The sequence below is a fragment of the Salmo trutta genome, chromosome 8 (genome assembly GCF_901001165.1).
Source record: "Salmo trutta chromosome 8, fSalTru1.1, whole genome shotgun sequence".
Lineage (NCBI taxonomy): Eukaryota > Metazoa > Chordata > Actinopteri > Salmoniformes > Salmonidae > Salmo > Salmo trutta.
In genome coordinates this window covers 35,483,591-35,502,522 of record NC_042964.1, presented here as the reverse complement: position 1 = coordinate 35,502,522, position 18,932 = coordinate 35,483,591, and the positions used below count along the sequence as shown (strand labels likewise).

At 47.4% G+C, this 18,932-nt stretch overlaps 1 protein-coding gene across 7 annotated transcripts in view; it reads right to left on the bottom strand.

Annotated features, from left to right (window-relative positions):
- Positions 1–106: 106 nt before the first annotated feature.
- LOC115198771 (protein bicaudal D homolog 1) overlaps positions 107–18,932 on the bottom strand; it is a 34,357-nt gene continuing 15,531 nt past the window's right edge. For 2 of the 7 annotated variants that reach the window (XM_029761036.1, XM_029761037.1), the window contains exons 2-8: positions 12,923–13,135; positions 12,387–12,539; positions 11,522–11,998; positions 8,448–9,482; positions 7,983–8,177; positions 7,488–7,639; positions 6,003–7,212 (exon numbers count right to left, since the gene is read on the bottom strand). In XM_029761036.1, the coding sequence (XP_029616896.1) occupies positions 6,279–7,212; positions 7,488–7,639; positions 7,983–8,177; positions 8,448–9,482; positions 11,522–11,998; positions 12,387–12,539; positions 12,923–13,135 (3,159 nt within the window). In that variant the 3' untranslated portion in view covers positions 6,003–6,278. Of the gene's footprint in view, positions 2,331–2,456; positions 2,861–3,301; positions 7,213–7,487; positions 7,640–7,982; positions 8,178–8,447; positions 9,483–11,521; positions 11,999–12,386; positions 12,540–12,922; positions 13,136–18,430; positions 18,475–18,932 lie in introns of those variants that run through there. The other 5 variants (XM_029761039.1, XM_029761042.1, XM_029761041.1 and 2 more) reach the window with 5 other exon arrangements.

Sequence of the window (18,932 nt, the reverse complement as noted above, 5' to 3'; positions counted from 1 at the left end):
TATAAACCCCCCGCCCCTGTGAGCCTTTGGTAGAGGAAACTCCAAAACTCTAGGCCATTTTCCTAAAGGTGTTGATGGTAATGTTTTACAAAAAGATACACACGTGTTTAGCAGTCCCCTATAAGATTAGGGGGAATTTATTGTATTTTGAAATGTAGGATTTACATGGTTTAATATGCAATAAAAATGATTTGAAGATACCATACATTTTATATATTGCTGTCCGAATGTCTAATGTTTTTTATTGAGTTGTCGAGTAGTGTTGAAATTGTGCAAACCACGTTCAGTGCTTCGTCTTTGTGCCCCGTCTACTATACACTCTCCAGGTCTAGGAGAAGTAGCTAGTAACATTCATAATTTTCTCCATAGCTTACAGTATGTCCAGTTGGCCTATGTACAACTTCAATGGTTTTGAACCATCTGATACGTTTAAAGAAACCTTCATATACATGAGAAATACATATGGTGGGGAAAATTGACAGAGCGAACCGGTGTTACAACATACAGAATACTCCCGATATCCTCATTGTTGAGGAGACATTGTGACTGCTAACTGTGCCATCCGCTAAACAGATGCGGGAGACAAATTCCGTTTGAACGCGTTCAATTGTGAAACGGACTCCTTTCCCCTTTCCCTTACTCTCGCCCTTGGGCTCCAAAGCCAGTTTGCTCTCCCAAACTAATGCCTAGGGTTTTAGCTCTGTAGTTTAATACAGTCTCTGGCGGGTTACACAAGACCCCTCTCCTTCATCTGTTTCATGTGATGTCTAAGAAGCCAAGTGCGATCTTTGGCAGTTTGTTACATGGCTTCCGGTTGCAATAGATGTAGGGAATGGAGCAGATAGGACAGCATTCACCAGAATAACACAAAAGGATGACAAAACCCAACGTTTTTCAAACCTTACTGTAGTTAGCAACCACAGGTCTGGTCAGAGATCCTGTAGAAACAGAATGTTCAGTCTAAAGCCAGGTTGAGGTGTGTGAATTCATACCATTGCCACGCATCTGAGCTGTGACTGTGAGTGGACGTTTTATATAGATGGTTAAAAGTTGCTGGGTGGTGGTTTGAGAAAAGCTCCAAAATGGTATTTCTAGGTTAGCATACATAGCATCATGGTTGAATACAGTACAGCATAAACTGCCAACTACCTCTACTATTACTACAACTACAGTGCTACTAGTACTACTATTCTATAGTGAAATCTGTCTACACGCCAATCCAGCATGGTCACTTCCATATACAGGATGTAGAAAACAAGAGGCAATCTTGGATAGAGATGTACTTTCAACATCATTATTTAACCCAGTGGGGTTAACAGTCGATCACAACTAGTATTGGAATGCATTGGTCAGTTTGTGCTTGTAAATCAGGAGGTTGATTGAGGCCTTCAGAGAAACAGGTTGACCAAAAGTACTTTCCAAATGGCACCCTATTCCCTATGTAGTGCACTACTCTGGGGGAATATGGTGTCATTTGGGACGTAGACGTATGTTTCAACATAGATGCTGTAGAACCAAGGAAGGATGATAACGGTACAAACACTGTCAGCTTTTACAATGTTTGGAAATCTCTTATCCTGTAAAACACATTCAAAGTGCAATAGAAACATTTATATATATATATATATATATATACACACACCGTAGGGTGTGTGAGGAAAGTGCATTTTAAAGAAATTCCATAGAATTTAAAAAACAAGCTACAATCTTGGGGAGGGGTGGGGACAAGCAATGAATCCAATCCAAAAAGAGCAGAAAATGACTCAAACAATCTGGGTTTGCGAAAGCTAATACCTTTTACATGCATTTCAAATACACAGTTATGGCTTTGTCCTCTGCCACCTTGGTGTTCACTACATACTGTACGGTACCATTAATGATTGTACAGCTAGCTATACATTCAGCAAAACCCAACAGTTGTCCACCTCTTGAACCCAACAAAATCATCATCACTGGTCGTAACATAAAAGTATGTTTCAACAACCCCCAAAACACCATAGACAAATACATGATGAATAATGACTAATAGCAAGCGCGGTAGTAAAGATGGTGGCACGTCGCTCTTTTTCTCCCACAGACCCTCAGTCAGACAGTCTCTTATAAGTCTTTGTGAGTGTCATCCTTCTCTTCCACAGTGAGAGGCACTGCTCTGGCTCTTCCCTGCAGAGTCCTGTGTTAGGGTCAGGGTGTAGGAGTTCCAGGGTTATAGAGGACCAGGGGGACAAGGCGGCTGGGCGAGCCAAAGGAGAGGCACTCGTGGGGGGCTGCTGCTGTAGCTGCTCAGGGGGCAGTGAGCTCGGTACTCCCGGATAGCCGACACAATGCTACGTCTGGGAGGAGCATGACCAGAGACAACCAGAAGACAAGAGGAGATAACAGGAGATACACTGTACCTGACAAAGATCTCAGACATCAAGATCTCTGACATCTACCTCAATCACTCACAGACAAAAGGATGTATCAATGAGTATTTAAAATAGACTCATTTATAGTGTTCATGGAAGGTCAAGAAAGGCATTAAAAAAACTCACACACCCAAAACACACAGGATTGATTTCCTGATGCTGTACCCTGGCTATACTGTACAAGCAAAATGACATGGAATAATTAACATATACTGTAAACACATTTCAGTCCCATGTACAGTTTTAGCCTGGTTCCAGATCTGTTTGTGCTCTTGCCAACTCATTGTTTCTTTGTGGCATGACAATGAGTGAGGAGTTGGGATGATAGCACAAACAGACTGGCACTAAATTCCGGTCTAAATTGTTTACCTGCTGGCTTGGGAGGCCTTCTCCCACCTTAGCTGTGAGGAGATTGGCGGCACTGTGGCAGCAGACTTCTGACGATCTATGAGAGACTGACAGATTAGATGGAGAGACAGTACTGTAGAGAGGTGACGGGGATGAGGAGTAGGGGACATCACAGATGATCATATCCAAGGGAAAAATACAGACTACTTACCAAGAAAATCATCCCAGTGTCAGCGTTTTCAAGAAGTACATTTAGTAAAAAAAAAAAAAAACATTCTGCAAGAATGTTCCTATTCTTAAATATTGCCAAACGCCTAACAACTCATGTATTTGATATATTGTACTGTTCAATGGAATGTACGCTTACAGTATGCTATGATGAACCCGTGTGCTTGTGCATTAACTGAGCAGGCTGTGTAAAGTAGGCCTATTCATATCTGAGTGGAACACAAGACAGCTACTTCATGAAACTGAGATTATAAGGCATTCCTCCCTAGAACACATGAGAGAGATGCTCAAGGCCACTCAAAACAGAAAAGACGACGACACACAAAATACAGGTCATTTATACATGATATTTACAGTATATACGAAGAGTATGAACATAGCACTGCACACAGCATACAGCTTTCCAATACTCTGTGTTATATACACATGCATATAAAGTGCTCAAAAGCTAACAGGCTGACAATCAGTGGTAACTATTAACAGTCTGCCTGGAAATGGATATGTCGTTAGCACAGGCAAGGATGTTTAGATTGACAATGTTCCACATTATGAAAGACTCCTGAAACAGAGAGCAGAAGGGGAAAATGGCATTCACCGTATTCACATAGGAGGGAGAAATCACAGGCCAATAGATGCGGTGGTAAACGAATAAATCGGAAAGGGGAAGGAGGTAAAAAAACGCATTTGACAGGATTAAAATCCTCTTGCATGTACGGATGGAATTATGATGTAGCGGGACCGAAAACTGGAATGAGTTTTGGTGGGTGTGTGATGTGTGTGCGAGTCGGGCGGAACGAGGAGGGTTTCACAGAGAGGAGGTCACACCGGTTTCCTTTCTTGAGAAGCTAAGGCAGCGACCCCTAGCATCTATTTGATATTTGACAATCCTTCACTTTTCATTCCCTTATTGCAGAATAGATCTATATCCAGCTAATTTACCCTACGATGGAAATGTTCTATATTATAACCTACACTATACCACAACTACAAAGGTCTTCTGCTCAAAGTAACAGGCATACAGTGTTGTGTCAAGGCAGGTAGATGGTGCAGATGTAGAAACTGGAGTGTAGGACAGACTCAGGTCAAGTAGTTGCTAACGTGATGAAGCGTAATAAATAAAGCAGAGTAATACAAACTCCATGTATAAAAACGTGAAGGTCACTGAGGTGGTTCTCACTCCAAATCTACAGTGTTCATTGTGTTTCTGTACAGTCACCATTAGATGACTATTGGGAGAAAAAAAACATTCAACCAGCTCAATCAGCCCAACAATGAGTGCAAGAACAGTGAGTATTTCTGTTATGAGAAATATGTAAAATGTTCACCTAATGTTGTCAACAAAGTAGCTGAGAGGAGTCCTGTCAAATGCGTTTTTTTTTGCTCCATATTGCATGTTATAACAACATGTTGGGGTATATGTAGATCACTTGAACCAATGGAGACTGGAGTTGTTAGAGTATAGACACAGTGTTGTTGTGGTACTCTGGGCTCCAGACTTGGGATTGGTGGGGGAGGGGGAGACCGGACTGGGTCAATACTAGAGACGGGAGTCAAAACGAGGGAGAGACTAAGGAGACTTTTCTGACCAGCATCCCATTGACAACCCAACTAGCCAAAATCTAGAACTGACCCTTAACCAAACTCATAACCTTAACGTCGTTTTAACCAATTCAAAAATTAAATAATCGGTTTGCACGTCAGCCACGTCCCCTTAGTTCTTCCCGTCAAAGCCAAACTGTGCATGGATTGGGCCAAAGTTGGCAAAGGCTATTCACTGGCCAACACCCAGTAGCAGTGTATCCCTCATCAAGAGGACTGTCTACAGACACTTATGCGGATCATTTGGCAAGGCTTTGTTATTGTCCATTCTAACCTATTGGATAGGGCCAAAAAAAAAACAAATAAAAATATGAAAACTGTTGTTGGCACGATCAGGTTGTACTGATCAGGTGCGTAGTTGTTAAGGCACACACATACACAGGTGACACACTCACGTGTGCAGAAACGGTGGAATCCCATCTATGCATCATACAGTAGCTCTATACTAACTAACCCATAGCCTAAATGTCATTCAAATGTTTGTCTATATTTCTAGAACAGTGTAAGGATAATTCCTTGTTGAACCCCAGTTGAAAAGTGTGTGTGTGTGTGTCAGCTTCCCTGAGTTTGGTGGTAAGTGAGTTCTCTATCGATTACATTCATCCATCTATGCTGCTGTGTTCCTCTGGAGTTACCCTCCGAGGCACTAGGGGCGCTACGTAGCCACAGCTCACTGTGTCTCGCCTACTGATATGAAACCCAGAATCACCCATCTCGCGCTGTCTCATAATGCTAACATTAAAACCATCACGGTGTGCTGATTCCAGGTCGTTTATGTTACAGGTTTAATATGATATTCAACCTCGACGGAAGTCTTCGGTCTAAGTTCTGAATATACAGTGATATTACAAACTGCCATTGAGTGGTGGTGCTAGACTCTAAATATGTGCCAGGTTTACACAGCAGATGTGAGGATGACTGCAATAGCATTGTGAGGACAGTGTGTACAGAGCTGTGAGTAATAACTGAACAATTAAAAATAGCAAACAATGCATAATCATTGATCCGTCTTATCCAATACTTGCTTTGAATGACATTTGGTTACAGTATCTGTGATTTTCATTAAAAAAAACAGAGAGAGCGAATAACACTGTCAAGTGGTTGATCTGTGGAGACCTCAGTCCAACATGTGAACAAATTCCTTCAAATGTCCAGTTACCCTAAACGTCCTTCTCATCCGTCTTTCCATACAGCAGTAAGGTCCTGCACACATGTTCACTTGCTTGTGTGGATGGTGATTTGATTTAAAGGGCAAGACCAAAACTACCGTGTATGTATAGTCTGTAAAGGGTCCTGTCTCTCCTGTAGTTTAGACCGATCAACAGTCTGTGAATAAGAGGAAGGCAGGGCCACTTGTGCTCCATGTTGTGTTAAATCCCTGAGCAGAGTCAGTCTGAACATTCACGCCGATACAGAGCCACATCCACATGCTGCATCGAGGCCAGAGGCATAGGCACAAGAAACAGGAAACCAGTCTGTCCTCCTCTCTGTGAGCCCCACCCACTCTCCCAGGGGCTGATGGGAAATGTAGTTTTGCATCATTAAAGAGGCTGATGGGATTTGTAGTAGTGTCAGTGAGGAGGTTGATGGGAATTGTCTGCTAAGGGGCCGATGGAATCTGTAGTTCTGTTTAGAGAGGGGACTTATGGGATTTGTAGTGTTGTCAGTGAGGAGGTTAATGGGAACTGTGGTTTAGTGTCAGTGAGGGGGCCGATGGGAACCGTAGTACCTAGGGTAGAGTGGACTGTAGCTGCTGGTGAGGCTATATGAAGTGTGGGGGGTGTACGAAGAGGGCGGGGTATATGATGAAGGAGAGTAATGAGCAGATGAAGGGGTGTAGAAACTGGAGGGGGTATAAAGGGAGGAAGGGGTGTAAGAACTAGAAGGGGTATAGGAACTAGGAGGGGTGTAAGAAGAGGGGGTATAAAGGGCTGAGGTACGCGTCAGGTTGGTAAGGGGGCGAGTTCGAGGGGAGCTCCATGTCAACCGGCGAGACCCCAGTATGGGAGAACGGTAGGGGGAGGAGGGGGCCGAGCCAGGCTGAGCACCCCTGCTAGGAGACGGCCGTGAGTCTGAGGAGTAATGCCTGGAGAGGCCAGTACTGCTACTTTCTAAACTAAAACTATGGGAGTCGAAACCGAAACTGTGGGAGTCGACCTCTAACGTCCGGACACCTAGTGCCCACTGGGAGTGAGCCAGCCTGTGGGGAGTGGATGGGGGGGTCCAGGAGGAGGAGGGCGCCTCCAGGGAGGGGGGGCTGCCTGGTACTTTAGGGTCTGAGGGGGCCGTGGAGGAGGGGCTGACGGAGTGTCTATGATGTGACGTAGGGGAGCTCAGAGCTAGGGCGTCTGTAGTAGCAGAGGTCAGGCTTAAGGGGGCGCCAGCGCCGGTGGTGGGGCTGGAGGGAGGAGCAGGACTTACTTTGGGGGTGCTGCTCTTCATGCGGGCCACCTTGCCGCCGCGGGTGCGGTGCGACTGCTCCTGGTCGAACGCTAGGTCCTCCAGACGCTGGGTCAGGGCTAGTTTCTGCTGGATGGCCATCCGCAGGAGGGAGTTGAGCGTCTTCTTCTCGTCCTCCGCCGCAGCCAGCTGCCTCTGCATCTCATCCAGCTGAGTCACATACTCGTCACACCTGAGAAGTTTCAAGGAGAGGGGTTGGGTGCTTGCAAAAAACAAAAGTTTTGGTTACACAGCGTAGGTGGAGATGGGTTCAGTAGAAATAACGTGATCAGAAGAAGTCGAGAAGAATGAAGAGAGCCAGGGAGAAATAGTAAAGGTAGGATGTAGAACTAGTCTATCCCTTTAACAATCTATCCCTGGTCCTTGGTCTCTCACCTGGTAGTGAACAGTTAGAAGTCAATAAAAGAAAGCGAGATGAAGGGATAGAGCGAGGAGGGAAATAGTCACCTGGTGGCGAACATGGCTCTGAGCGATGAGAAGGTGGCAGCGTCCTCCCTCAGGGCCTTCAGTTCGTTCCTCAGCTTCATCATGGTGTCTGTCACCATATGCTTCTCATTCTCATACTTACTCTTCAGGTTGGCCAGGGCATTCTCTGCAGTCTGTAAGAACAAGGGAACAGGGACATTTCTTTAACCTTTATTTCAACAGGAAGTCCCATTGATGTCAGAATACATTTTTTCCCCCAAGGGAGTTAGAAAACAATAGAAAATTCAAAGTGATGACATTAGTGTGACTGTGACAGCAGCCTCTGTATACTCTATATATCCTAATGGCTACTGTAGCCTGGTAGCCTTGTGAGACCCATCGACAGCTTTCGGAGATTTCTTGTGACGAGCCTCAAAGTAGATTCTAGCAAGGCCGTGTTAGACAGCGAACGGCCAGCGTGATGCTTAATCCAAGTCCATAGCTATCCATATCTCGGATACCATATCCATGTCTGACCTGTTTGTTCGCTTTGAGCACCAGTCTGAGGGTAGCTATCTGTTCTCTCTTGGTGCTGAGCAGGGACTTGAGCTTCAGTATCTCCTCCATACAGGCCTCTTTGTCCTTGTCAAACAGTGGGGCCAGTTCCCTGGCTGCAGCCCTCTGTCTGGACAGCTGGAGTGACCGGTCCACTGCCCTCTGGAGGTGCCTCACCTACAGCATGTTCATCAAGGGAGATTGTTAGCGAACATTAGCTAATGTTGTCAGTCATATACAATGAAATCTGTGTCTGTTAAGCTTCATGATGACCATTTGGAAGGTTAAAGGTGACACCTGGCATACAAACGGTATGCCAATGAAATCAAAAGGTGTAACGAAATATGCTTGCTAGTAAATGTATTGCGAATAGTGAAACTATATTCTGTTTAAGTATGGCAAAGACACAGTTTGACATGTTTATTCAAATGATTCAAACGGAGTCACCTGCTCTCTGATGATGGCGTTGAGGTTATAGATGTTCATGGGTTCCCTACGCAGGTCTCCAGGTGGCTCTACTGCAGGCGACGATGATGATGAGGAAGATGAGGAAGAGGCACTGATGCTGGGGGAGCCCGTAGGAGGGGTGCGGGGTACAGGACTGTCTCTGTCCCTCCCCCCGTCCCGGCCTCCCTCTCCTGACAACCGCTCTTTGGATGGGGATTCCGAGGGGCTACGAGACTCCGCCGTGGGCGACGAGGTTGCAGCGGCAACGGCTGCGAGCCGCCGGGCAAGGCGGGGCGTGAGTAGAACGCGGGTGTCGTCACCCTTGAGCGAGGCACTGATACCCCTTAGTCCTCTGCCGTGCCTGTAGTAGTCTAGCATCACCCGGTTGGGCGTCTCGTTGTTACAGAGGCAGACGTGGTGGTAAAGTTGAGCCAGCTCCTCGCTGAAGGTGACCAGTTCGTCCTGTGCTGCATTGAGCGCCCCCTGGCTCTCGCTGGCCATGTTCTTGGCTGTTCTCAGCTCCGTCTCCAGGCCCCCCACCTTCTCCCTACCTTCCCGGCAGCTCCTCTCCAGCCTCCCCACCTGCTGCTCCAGAGATCTGTGCTGGGCCTCTCCGCGCGTCCTCTCCTCCACCCCGCCCTCCACACACTGGTTATACCTCTCTCTCAGTGACTTCAGCTCAGCCTTTAGCTCGACCACCTCGGTTACAGCCACCCTGTATTTACACTGGAGGATCTCCAGACCCGGGGTCTGGTGGCAGAATGCCTGGCCCCTGCTGTGTATTAATCCCTTCTCTTTCTCCTCCTCTTCCTCTTCTCCCTGCTCCATCAGGGCCTCTCGGTTGAGGTGCGCCTCCTGGTCGTGCTGGGCCTCCTGGGCAAGATGGGCCTCCCGGTGCAGGTGCCTGAGGGCGGTGACTCTCTCGCTGAGGCGGAGGGCCCTCTCGTGCTGCTCGTTCAGGGCACCCTGTGTATGCTGCAGCTGCGTCTGACACTCTTGCAGGCTGATCAACAGCCTTGTTTTCTCCCGCTCTGCCTATGGACACACACACACAAACAGCTATTTTCAGCCTATTGTTAAACTAGTGGCATTCTTTATCATCTCCAGCCCCATAACCTTAAATAAGCTGCATCATTTCCCTGCACACTCAGCACAGTCCACCTCATCCCTTAGGCACCCCACTGCTGAAAAAAACAGCACAGACAAGCATAGGCTGGTCCAGCATAGGTGTTGATTTTGCTGGTGACCAGCCTTCACTCTGATTTCTTGGTGCCTTCGCTGTGTTTTTGCTGGTGACCAGCCTTCGCTGTGTTTTTGCTGGTGACCAGCCTTCGCTGTGTTTTTGCTGGTGACCAGCCTTCGCTGTGTTTTTGCTGGTGACCAGCCTTCGCTGTGTTTTGGACACAGTGACCTGCATAAGCTGGTCACCAGCAAAACCAGTATCAAGTCATATCATGCTGGATTTAAAAGTGATGTTTAATTTCTATTGGAATCCAGCCAGTGTGGGGATATCCAATAATTGTAACTTTTCTTCACCCACAATATGCATTCAGAATGACTGCCAGGGGCAGAAAGAAGAATAAATGAGACTACCCAAATTATCTAAACTGGAGCAATAAGTCCAACTAACATATTGTATTAGTTTAGAAAATAATTATGTTATTTATCTTTGTGTAGCATAAGATTAATTAATCAATCAATGTACATGCAAAAACAACAAACAAGAGAGATATTGAGACAAACAATTTCAAAAATCTACTGCAATAGAGCATGCTGGGAAGTGTAATAATGATGGGCATGGTCAAGGTAGCTTGACCAGCTTGGTAACCAGCATACCAACATCACCAGCATAAACTGGTATGTGTCCAAAACACAGCGAAGGCTGGTCACCTGTGACCAAAACACAGCGAAGGCTGGTCACCAGTGACCAAAACACAGCGAAGGCTGGTCACCAGCAAAACCAGCTCGACTATTCTAGTAAACCATCATACCCAACTAGACCATGCTGGACAGACTAGCTTGACCAGCTAGACCATGCTTGTCAGACCAGCTTGACCAGCACTAACCAGCATAGACCAGCAAATCCCAGCTTGAAATGTATGCTGGTCTATGCTGTTTTTTTCAGCAGGGCCTAAACCCTGCACACTACAGAGGGAACAGTGAACCTTGCACACTACTGAGGGTGAATCAATAGTCTAGTGTGTCAGTGAGGATATAAATAAGCCTTTCCTCCAGTCCAGGCAATCGGAGCGAGGCTGAGGGAATGTGTAGGGAGATGCAGTTTCACCTATAGGGACTGCAGTAAATGGTCGGACACACATCAACCCCACACACATCCTACTGCATCTTCATCTCACTGGCCCACTGGGCTGGAGGAAACTACAGAAGATAACCCACTATGAAACAAAATGGTGGCCATTTTGATTCGAGTCCATGTAACAGCCAGTGGTCCAGTAACAGCTGATCCCAGAGCTTCTCACTGGTGCTACAACACTTTATTTGACTGCTGGGATAAACTTTATTATTTATAGTCTTAAAAGAGGCAGAGAAAGGGAGAGGCAGGCCGAGCGATAGAGAGATAGAGAGAGAGAGAGAGATAGAGAGAGACTGAGAAGTTAGAGAGCGATAGAGAGAGAGATGAGAGAGAGAGAGAGAGAGATGGGGAGAGACTGAGAAGTTAGAGAGCGATAGAGAGAGAGATGAGAGAGAGCAGGAATAGAGAGCGAGAGATGAGAGAGAGCAGGAATAGAGAGAGAGCTGTGTGCAGTGAGGTTATGTCAGCCGTCTCTCTCACCCTGAATAATTCAACACTTATTCCTACATCTACAATATGGGGCTGCTGAGGGGACCTTGACGTGTTCATTTGTACGGCATCGGTGGGTTCACTTTGCAAGATTGTCTATATATACATTAATGAGTTAGAATGACTATGTTTGTTTGCCACATTGTTCTGATGTCCTCCTGTATGTCATTGTTACATGCTTATAACACTGAGAAATCTGAACCCCAAACTGTAGAGGCTCGAAACTCCACTCTACTCATTCAAACTGAGTGAACTGTACTTCTCCACCCACCTGTAGCAGCTGCTGCTTGAGCTTCTGTATCTCTGTCAGGTTCATCTCACTGAACAGGTCCGACACCATCCCCTCTCCTTTCCTCCCCGCTCCCCGACACTCTCCGTTGGCCCTGGGCAGAGACCCTGTCCCCGTCCCAGTTCCTGACCCTCCATGTAGATGCCCGTTACACCTGCCCGGCTCCTCTGAGCTGGGCGACAGGGCGGAGACAGGCGTAGCCGTGCCACTAGGTGGAGCTGAGGTGAAAGTGAGGTGGGCGCTGCCCGTGTATTGGACGTCACACAGGCTGAGGTGGTGGACCAGCTCCTTGCGGAGGTGCTTCTTCTGCTCCCGCTCGCTCTTCAGGGAGTCCAGGGCCTCCTCTAGCTGGGCCTCGGAGATGTCTTTGAGACGTAAGGCGTCTTCTAACTGACTGTTCAGCAGCTCGGTCTCCTCCTCCAGAACCTTGATCTCATGCTTTAACCCCTCGTACTCCACCTGAGGGAGGGAGGAGGGAGGGAAGGAGGGAGGGAGGGAAGGAAGGGGGGACGGTAGGAAGAGGTAAGCAGAGAGGGAGAGGCATAATGTGGTGTTAGGGATGGGGACACAGTGTGTGTGTGTGTGTGTGTGTGTAACCGCATGTATGTGTAAGTGTGAGTGTGTCTGTGTGTGCATGCGCGTGTAGGTGTACGTTTGTGTGTGTGTGTGTGTGTGTGTGTGTGTGTATGTGTGTGTGTGTGTGTGTGTGTGTGTGCGTGTAACCGCATGTATGTGTAAGTCTGAGTGTGTCTGTGTGTGCATGCGCGTGTAGGTGTACGTTTCTGTGTGTGTGTGTGTGTGTGTGTGTGCAACCGCATGCGTGTGTATGTACTGTGTGTTCTCTCACCTGGTTCTGTTTGAGAGTGGACACGAGTTTCTGCAGGGTGATGTTCTCCTCCTCCAGCTCAGTGTAGTCCTGTAGGAGTCGAGCCTCTCTGAACTTATACTCCCTGATCTCCTCTCTCATCCGGCTCCGCTGCAGCTCCAACATCTCATTACCCTACAGGACAGACACAAACACCAGGGTTTAGTTAACACACACAACCCTGGCTACTATCAAATACACAAGACCTGTGGTTATTATCACAAAACAACACTGGACCTGTTTACTATCAAACACAACAAGGATTTACTGTAAAGCATTTTGGGACAAATGTTGACGTGAAAAGGACTTTATAGCCTAGGATATCCGAAATACGTTTTATTGATTGACCGATTGGCATTGATAGGGATATATAAGCCACACATACTAAACTGTGTTTAAGATCAAATAGTGGCCCCACCACCACCAGTAACTGTGCATACATGTATACAGTAAGTAGCCACTGCTCTGAGTCTCCTCTAAACCCCACCCTCCCTGACCTCTAACCCCTGGTGCCTCACCTCTCTGAGCTCCTGCAGCAGGGTACTGAGGTGTTCGTTGTCGGCCTGCGTGTTGACTGTGACGGCCCGGCTCTGTTTGAGCTCTGACTGGATCCCCAGCAGGCGACTCGTATAGTACGCCTCCTTAGTGGCTGACTCCTGCAGGAGGGTCTCCTCGTTGGTCTCCCCGTCCGCAGCCACCTTGCGCTGGGTGGAGAAGGTCTGGCCAAACGCCTGGGCAGGGGCAGAGGAGGGGCGAGAGAGAAGTTATGACGTTTCAGTAGCATAGCCTTTTGTTTTGTCCTGGTTATGTAAATGTTATTTTCGGACTCCTACAACATACATGGAGAGGTAAAGAGCAACCACCATGTGAAACTGTTCCACGGCCTAGTCTGGTCTGGTGTACACACACACACACACACACACACACAAAACACACACACAAAACACACACAAAACACACACAAAACACACACACACCTCCACCAATCAATACACAGCTCAGCAAGAGGCTGAGGGGAAGAACATCATAGAGTAGGTACATCTATTTACGGTGCAGAGCGACGGTGAACTCAAGGGAAGGAGGGATAAAACAAAGACTGTTGGGGGAAAATAGAGAAACGGAGAGAGGCAAAGAATCCTGCTGTCCTCTGAGCTTCTAGCAACAGAACACAGGTGAAAGACAAAGCACATTTTACTCACTTTTCAGTGTAGAGGGAAGCACTTTAAATGATGTGGCGCTGAACCTAAATACAATGATCATGTAAATACATAGGATTAAGTGCACTTAACGTAAAGTCGGACAAGAGGAAAGACAATGGTAATATTCCCTACAGGGCCACTGAATAAGTACAGTCTACAGAAACAGCCATGCAGGGACTCCACAGTGGACCACCACAGGGTGAGAGGACCACCACAGTAGACCACCACAGGGTGAGAGGACCACCACAGTAGACCACCACATCACTCTCCTATTAGTTCAGCTTCAACAGTGGGATTCAGACTCACATGTCCACACTGTAATAGAGAGAGTCATGATTTTGCACATTTGTATGTGTGTAAACTAACAGATTCAGCATAATCAAACATAAGAACTATTGGAGATCCTGAGGACCGTTCGGGTGTTGTGTAGTTTGTGTGTCAGGTTGTGCGCTACTGGTATAGAAGTCAGGTGCAGGAGAGCAGAGAGTTGTGATCAGGCGCACACTTTATTTGGCAGAAGACCGGTGAGCGCTGCCCGAACGCGGGGAGGAGCCGACTTGGGCGGAAGTCTTGACGTTATGGCTGTTATATGTTCTGTTTTGAAGCTGTTTGCGGCTGAAAAGGGACGAGACCTGTCCTCCAGCTTTTGAAGGTTTAAAGGTCGTGTGTGGTTTGATGATGATACACTGCCCTTCATCTGCCAACACACACAAACACGCACGCGCACACACACGCGCGCGCGCGCACACACACACACACACACACAGTCAGATGTCACTATATGCTAGCGTTTTATGAAAGGTGTCCTTTAATAAAGAGAGCACATCAAATTTCAGCTTACAAAAAGATGGATTTCCAAAACGCATGTACAGTACAGTACACAGTAAAGTAAAATACAGTGAATATATTACCCATGGCAAGCAACTGGTCTACCAATCTATGGTCGAAGAGGTGGGTCATACCTATATACATGCATGAGGAATAACTTACACTATGACTGCATACACCAAGCTAAAAGACACATTAAATCATAGTTGTTGTTTTTTACACCTCTACGGGTTGAGTAAATGTCATCCTAAAAGAAACAATGTCCCCCTCCAATGTCATTACAATGGCATCAACTCTTATCGCAGCCACTCACTTTAAGTGGAGAAGAGAAGCTGAGGAAGTATCCCAAATGCCACCCTATTCCCTATATAGTGCAATACTTTGACCAGAGCCATATGGGCTCCATATAGGAAATAGGGTGCCATTTGGGATGCATACCCTAACGCTGGTCATCCAATTTCCTCTGACAGTAGAGTAGAACATTCTCCCCGCTTGACTAGAGACAGATGGGGCGCTACAGAGCAGAGCAGAACAAGCCACGGTGCCACCAAGCCTTTTTATTTGTTGCAAATCCCAATATGTAGCCTCTCTCGAGGCACTCTCTGCCTGGCTAGGACAGACATTATCCTAGTGTGGCTATGTCTCTGCCTGGCTAGGACAGACATTATCCTAGTGTGGCTATGTCTCTGTCTGTCTAGGACAGACATTATCCTAGTGTGGCTATGTCTCTGTCTGTCTAGGACAGACATTATCCTAGTGTGGCTATGTCTCTGCCTGGCTAGGACAGACATTATCCTAGTGTGGCTATGTCTCTGCCTGGCTAGGACAGACATTATCCTAGTGTGGCTATGTCTCTGTCTGTCTAGGACAGACATTATCCTAGTGTGGCTATGTCTCTGTCTGTCTAGGACAGACATTATCCTAGTGTGGCTATGTCTCTGTCTGTCTAGGACAGACATTATCCTAGTGTGGCTATGTCTCTGCCTGGCTTAGGACAGACATTATCCTAGTGTGGCTATGTCTCTGCCTGGCTTAGGACAGACATTATCCTAGTGTGGCTATGTCTCTGCCTGGCTTAGGACAGACATTATCCTAGTGTGGCTATGTCTCTGCCTGGCTTAGGACAGACATTATCCTAGTGTGGCTATGTCTCTGCCTGGCTTAGGACAGACATTATCCTAGTGTGGCTATCTCTGCCTGGCTTAGGACAGACATTATCCTAGTGTGGCTATCTCTGCGTGGCTTAGGACAGACATTATCCTAGTGTGGCTATCTCTGCGTGGCTTAGGACAGACATTATCCTAGTGTGGCTATCTCTGCCTGGCTTAGGACAGACATTATCCTAGTGCGGTTATGTCTCTGCCTGGCTAGGACAGACATTATCCTAGTGCGGTTATGTCTCTGCCTGGCTAGGACAGACATTATCCTAGTGCGGTTATGTCTCTGCCTGGCTAGGACAGACATGTTCCTAGTGCGGTTATGTCTCTGCCTGGCTAGGACAGACATGTTCCTAGTGCGGTTATGTCTCTGCCTGGCTAGGACAGACATGTTCCTAGTGCGGTTATGTCTCTGCCTGGCTAGGACAGACATGTTCCTAGTGCGGTTATGTCTCTGCCTGGCTAGGACAGACATGTTCCTAGTGCGGTTATGTCTCTGCCTGGCTAGGACAGACATGTTCCTAGTGTGGCTATCTCTGTCTGGCTAGGACAGACATTATCCTAGTGCGGTTATGTCTTTGCCTGGCTAGGACAGACATTATCCTAGTGTGGCTAGCTCTGTCTGGCTAGGACAGACATTATCTTAGTGTGGCTATCTCTGCCTGGCTAGGACAGACATTATCCTAGTGCGGTTATGTCTCTGCCTGGCTAGGACAGACATGATCCTAGTGCGGTTATGTCTCTGCCTGGCTAGGACAGACATTGTCCTAGAGCGGTTATGTCTCTGCCTGGCTAGGACAGACATTATCCTAGTGCGGTTATGTCTCTGCCTGGCTAGGACAGACATTATCCTAGTGCGGTTATGTCTCTGCCTGGCTAGGACAGACATTATCCTAGTGCGGTTATGTCTCTGCCTGGCTGTCCCATTCCATGGGATAGAGATCATGTTGAACTGCATCCGTGGGCTAACACTTCAGCATGACTGTTAGTATTTCAGCACCACGGACAGCGACAGCAACGGTACAAACGCTTACAAACTGGTCACCTGGTTTGCACGTTTCAGTTTGTTATACACTGAGTCATTGACATGAATTCCTGCTTTTTGATGTCAGGAAGTGCTGAGAGGAGAGGAGAAGAGATGTCTCAGTATATTAGTCCTCAGAGGAGAGGACACTTTCTCTGCTCCTTCTAAAGATAAATAAATGACATCATTTACAGGAAGAGGGTGAGTCAGCAGACGTACTGCTAGGATGATCTAGTCAGGGAGAAGCACAGAGAGGCTTTAGGGCTTTAGTCTAGAGAGGTATTAAGAGCACAGAGGCTTTAGGGCTTTAGTCTAGAGAGGTATTAAGAGCACAGAGGCTTTAGGGCTTTAGTCTAGAGAGGTATTAAGAGCACAGAGGCTTTAGGGCTTTAGTCTAGAGAGGTATTAAGAGCACAGAGGCTTTAGGGCTTTAGTCTAGAGAGGTATTAAGAGCACAGAGGCTTTAGGGCTTTAGTCTAGAGAGGTATTAAGAGCACAGAGGCTTTAGGGCTTTAGTCTAGAGAGGTATTAAGAGCACAGAGGCTTTAGGGCTGTAGTCTAGAGAGGTATTAAGAGCACAGAGGCTTTAGGGCTGTAGTCTAGAGAGGTATTAAGAGCACAGAGGCTTTAGGGCTGTAGTCTAGAGAGGTATTAAGAGCACAGAGGCTTTATGGCTGTAGTCTAGAGAGGTATTAAGAGCACAGAGGCTTTAGGGCTGTAGTCTAGAGAGGTATTAAGAGCACAGAGGCTTTAGGGCTGTAGTCTAGAGAGGTATTAAGAGCACAGAGGCTTTAGGGCTGTAGTCTAGAGAGGTATTACGAGCACAGAGGCTTTAGGGCTGTAGTCTAGAGAGGTATTAAGAGCACAGAGGCTTTAGGGCTTTAGTCTAGAGAGGTATTAAGAGCACAGAGGCTTTAGGGCTTTAGTCTAGAGAGGTATTAAGAGCACAGAGGCTTTAGGGCTGTAGTCTAGAGAGGTATTAAGAGCACAGAGGCTTTAGGGCTTTAGTCTAGAGAGGTATTAAGAGCACAGAGGCTTTAGGGCTGTAGTCTAGAGAGGTATTAAGAGCACAGAGGCTTTAGGGCTTTAGTCCCGCTGACACAGTACCTTAGGGACATCTCCGTCACCCACTCAACTTAGAAAAATAAAATACTACCTTTATTGGCCCAATAGTTCCATCATTAAAAGCTAAAACTTTACTTCATTTTAACGCACCTAGAAAGTTCAAACTAAGCTCCCTCCTTGTCCACTGTACATAGAACCCCCTGATGCCCCCCACAGTCCCCCAGACGGTTCACCAGCCCCCATATACTGTACATGCTCCAGTGTGAGCCGAGCCCGCAGCAGCCCCAGCCCCAGCAGCACAGCTCTGGTGTCCGTACACCCCGCCCCCATGTTTCCTGGTCTTCCACATTGACATGTTTATCTGCCCCAACAGGTAGTGTACTAGGCAGTCCCTCTCCGTTGGCTACGTTAGACCTAGGCCCTCCAACGTATAGGTCCAGAGTCAACCCCCGACCCTAGCCCTGGACACCACCCACCCAGGACAGAACAAAAACCAGACGCTGCACTGTCTCCTCCTCCCAGCAGAAGACTCCGCCTCCCCACAGATGGATGAAGGTGCGACACGTATCTGTTCGTAGTGATAATTATCCTCCACTGTAGATCAACAGTGCGCTTTTTCTATCGGAGGCGTATACAGGGAGCGCAAACATCCTCTCAGAGAATAGTCAGGTCCCAAATCCCCCCGGCCGGCCACCATGTTGCCCTCAGCCCATCCTCAGCCCGGAGCCTTGAACCATAGGATCATTCCCTCACCCTCATGGTGTTCCCCGACGGTCCAATCTCCCCCGACAGTCCAATCTCTGCTTAATCCCCAGCATCTCTCCAAACAAGCATGGCAGTGCAGAATGGACGCCCTCCACCACGTGCTGAAGCAGCCTGGTGGACTTGATGGAGGAATCCTCCACCATGTCGCTGGCAGATTTCCACCCAGCCTCTTCTTGCAGGTCACCCGACTTAGTGAACGACGCTCTCACAGGGTCAGCACTCTGATCTGGATAAGTGGGTTGTGAAAATGTTGCTCAGCCATTATCCATGCTCCTGGCTTTGAAACGTCTCTGTGAACACCCAAAGCACAGGAAGCTGTCACTCTGGACCCAATGTCCACCGGCCCTTGGCCCCCCTCATGCAAACGGAGGTGTAACGCTCCGAGAGAGAGAGAGAGAGAGAGAGAAAGAGAGAGAGAATTTTTGTCATTTAGCGGACACTCTGATCCAGAGCGACTCACAGTAGTGAGTGCATATGTAGCACATGGGGA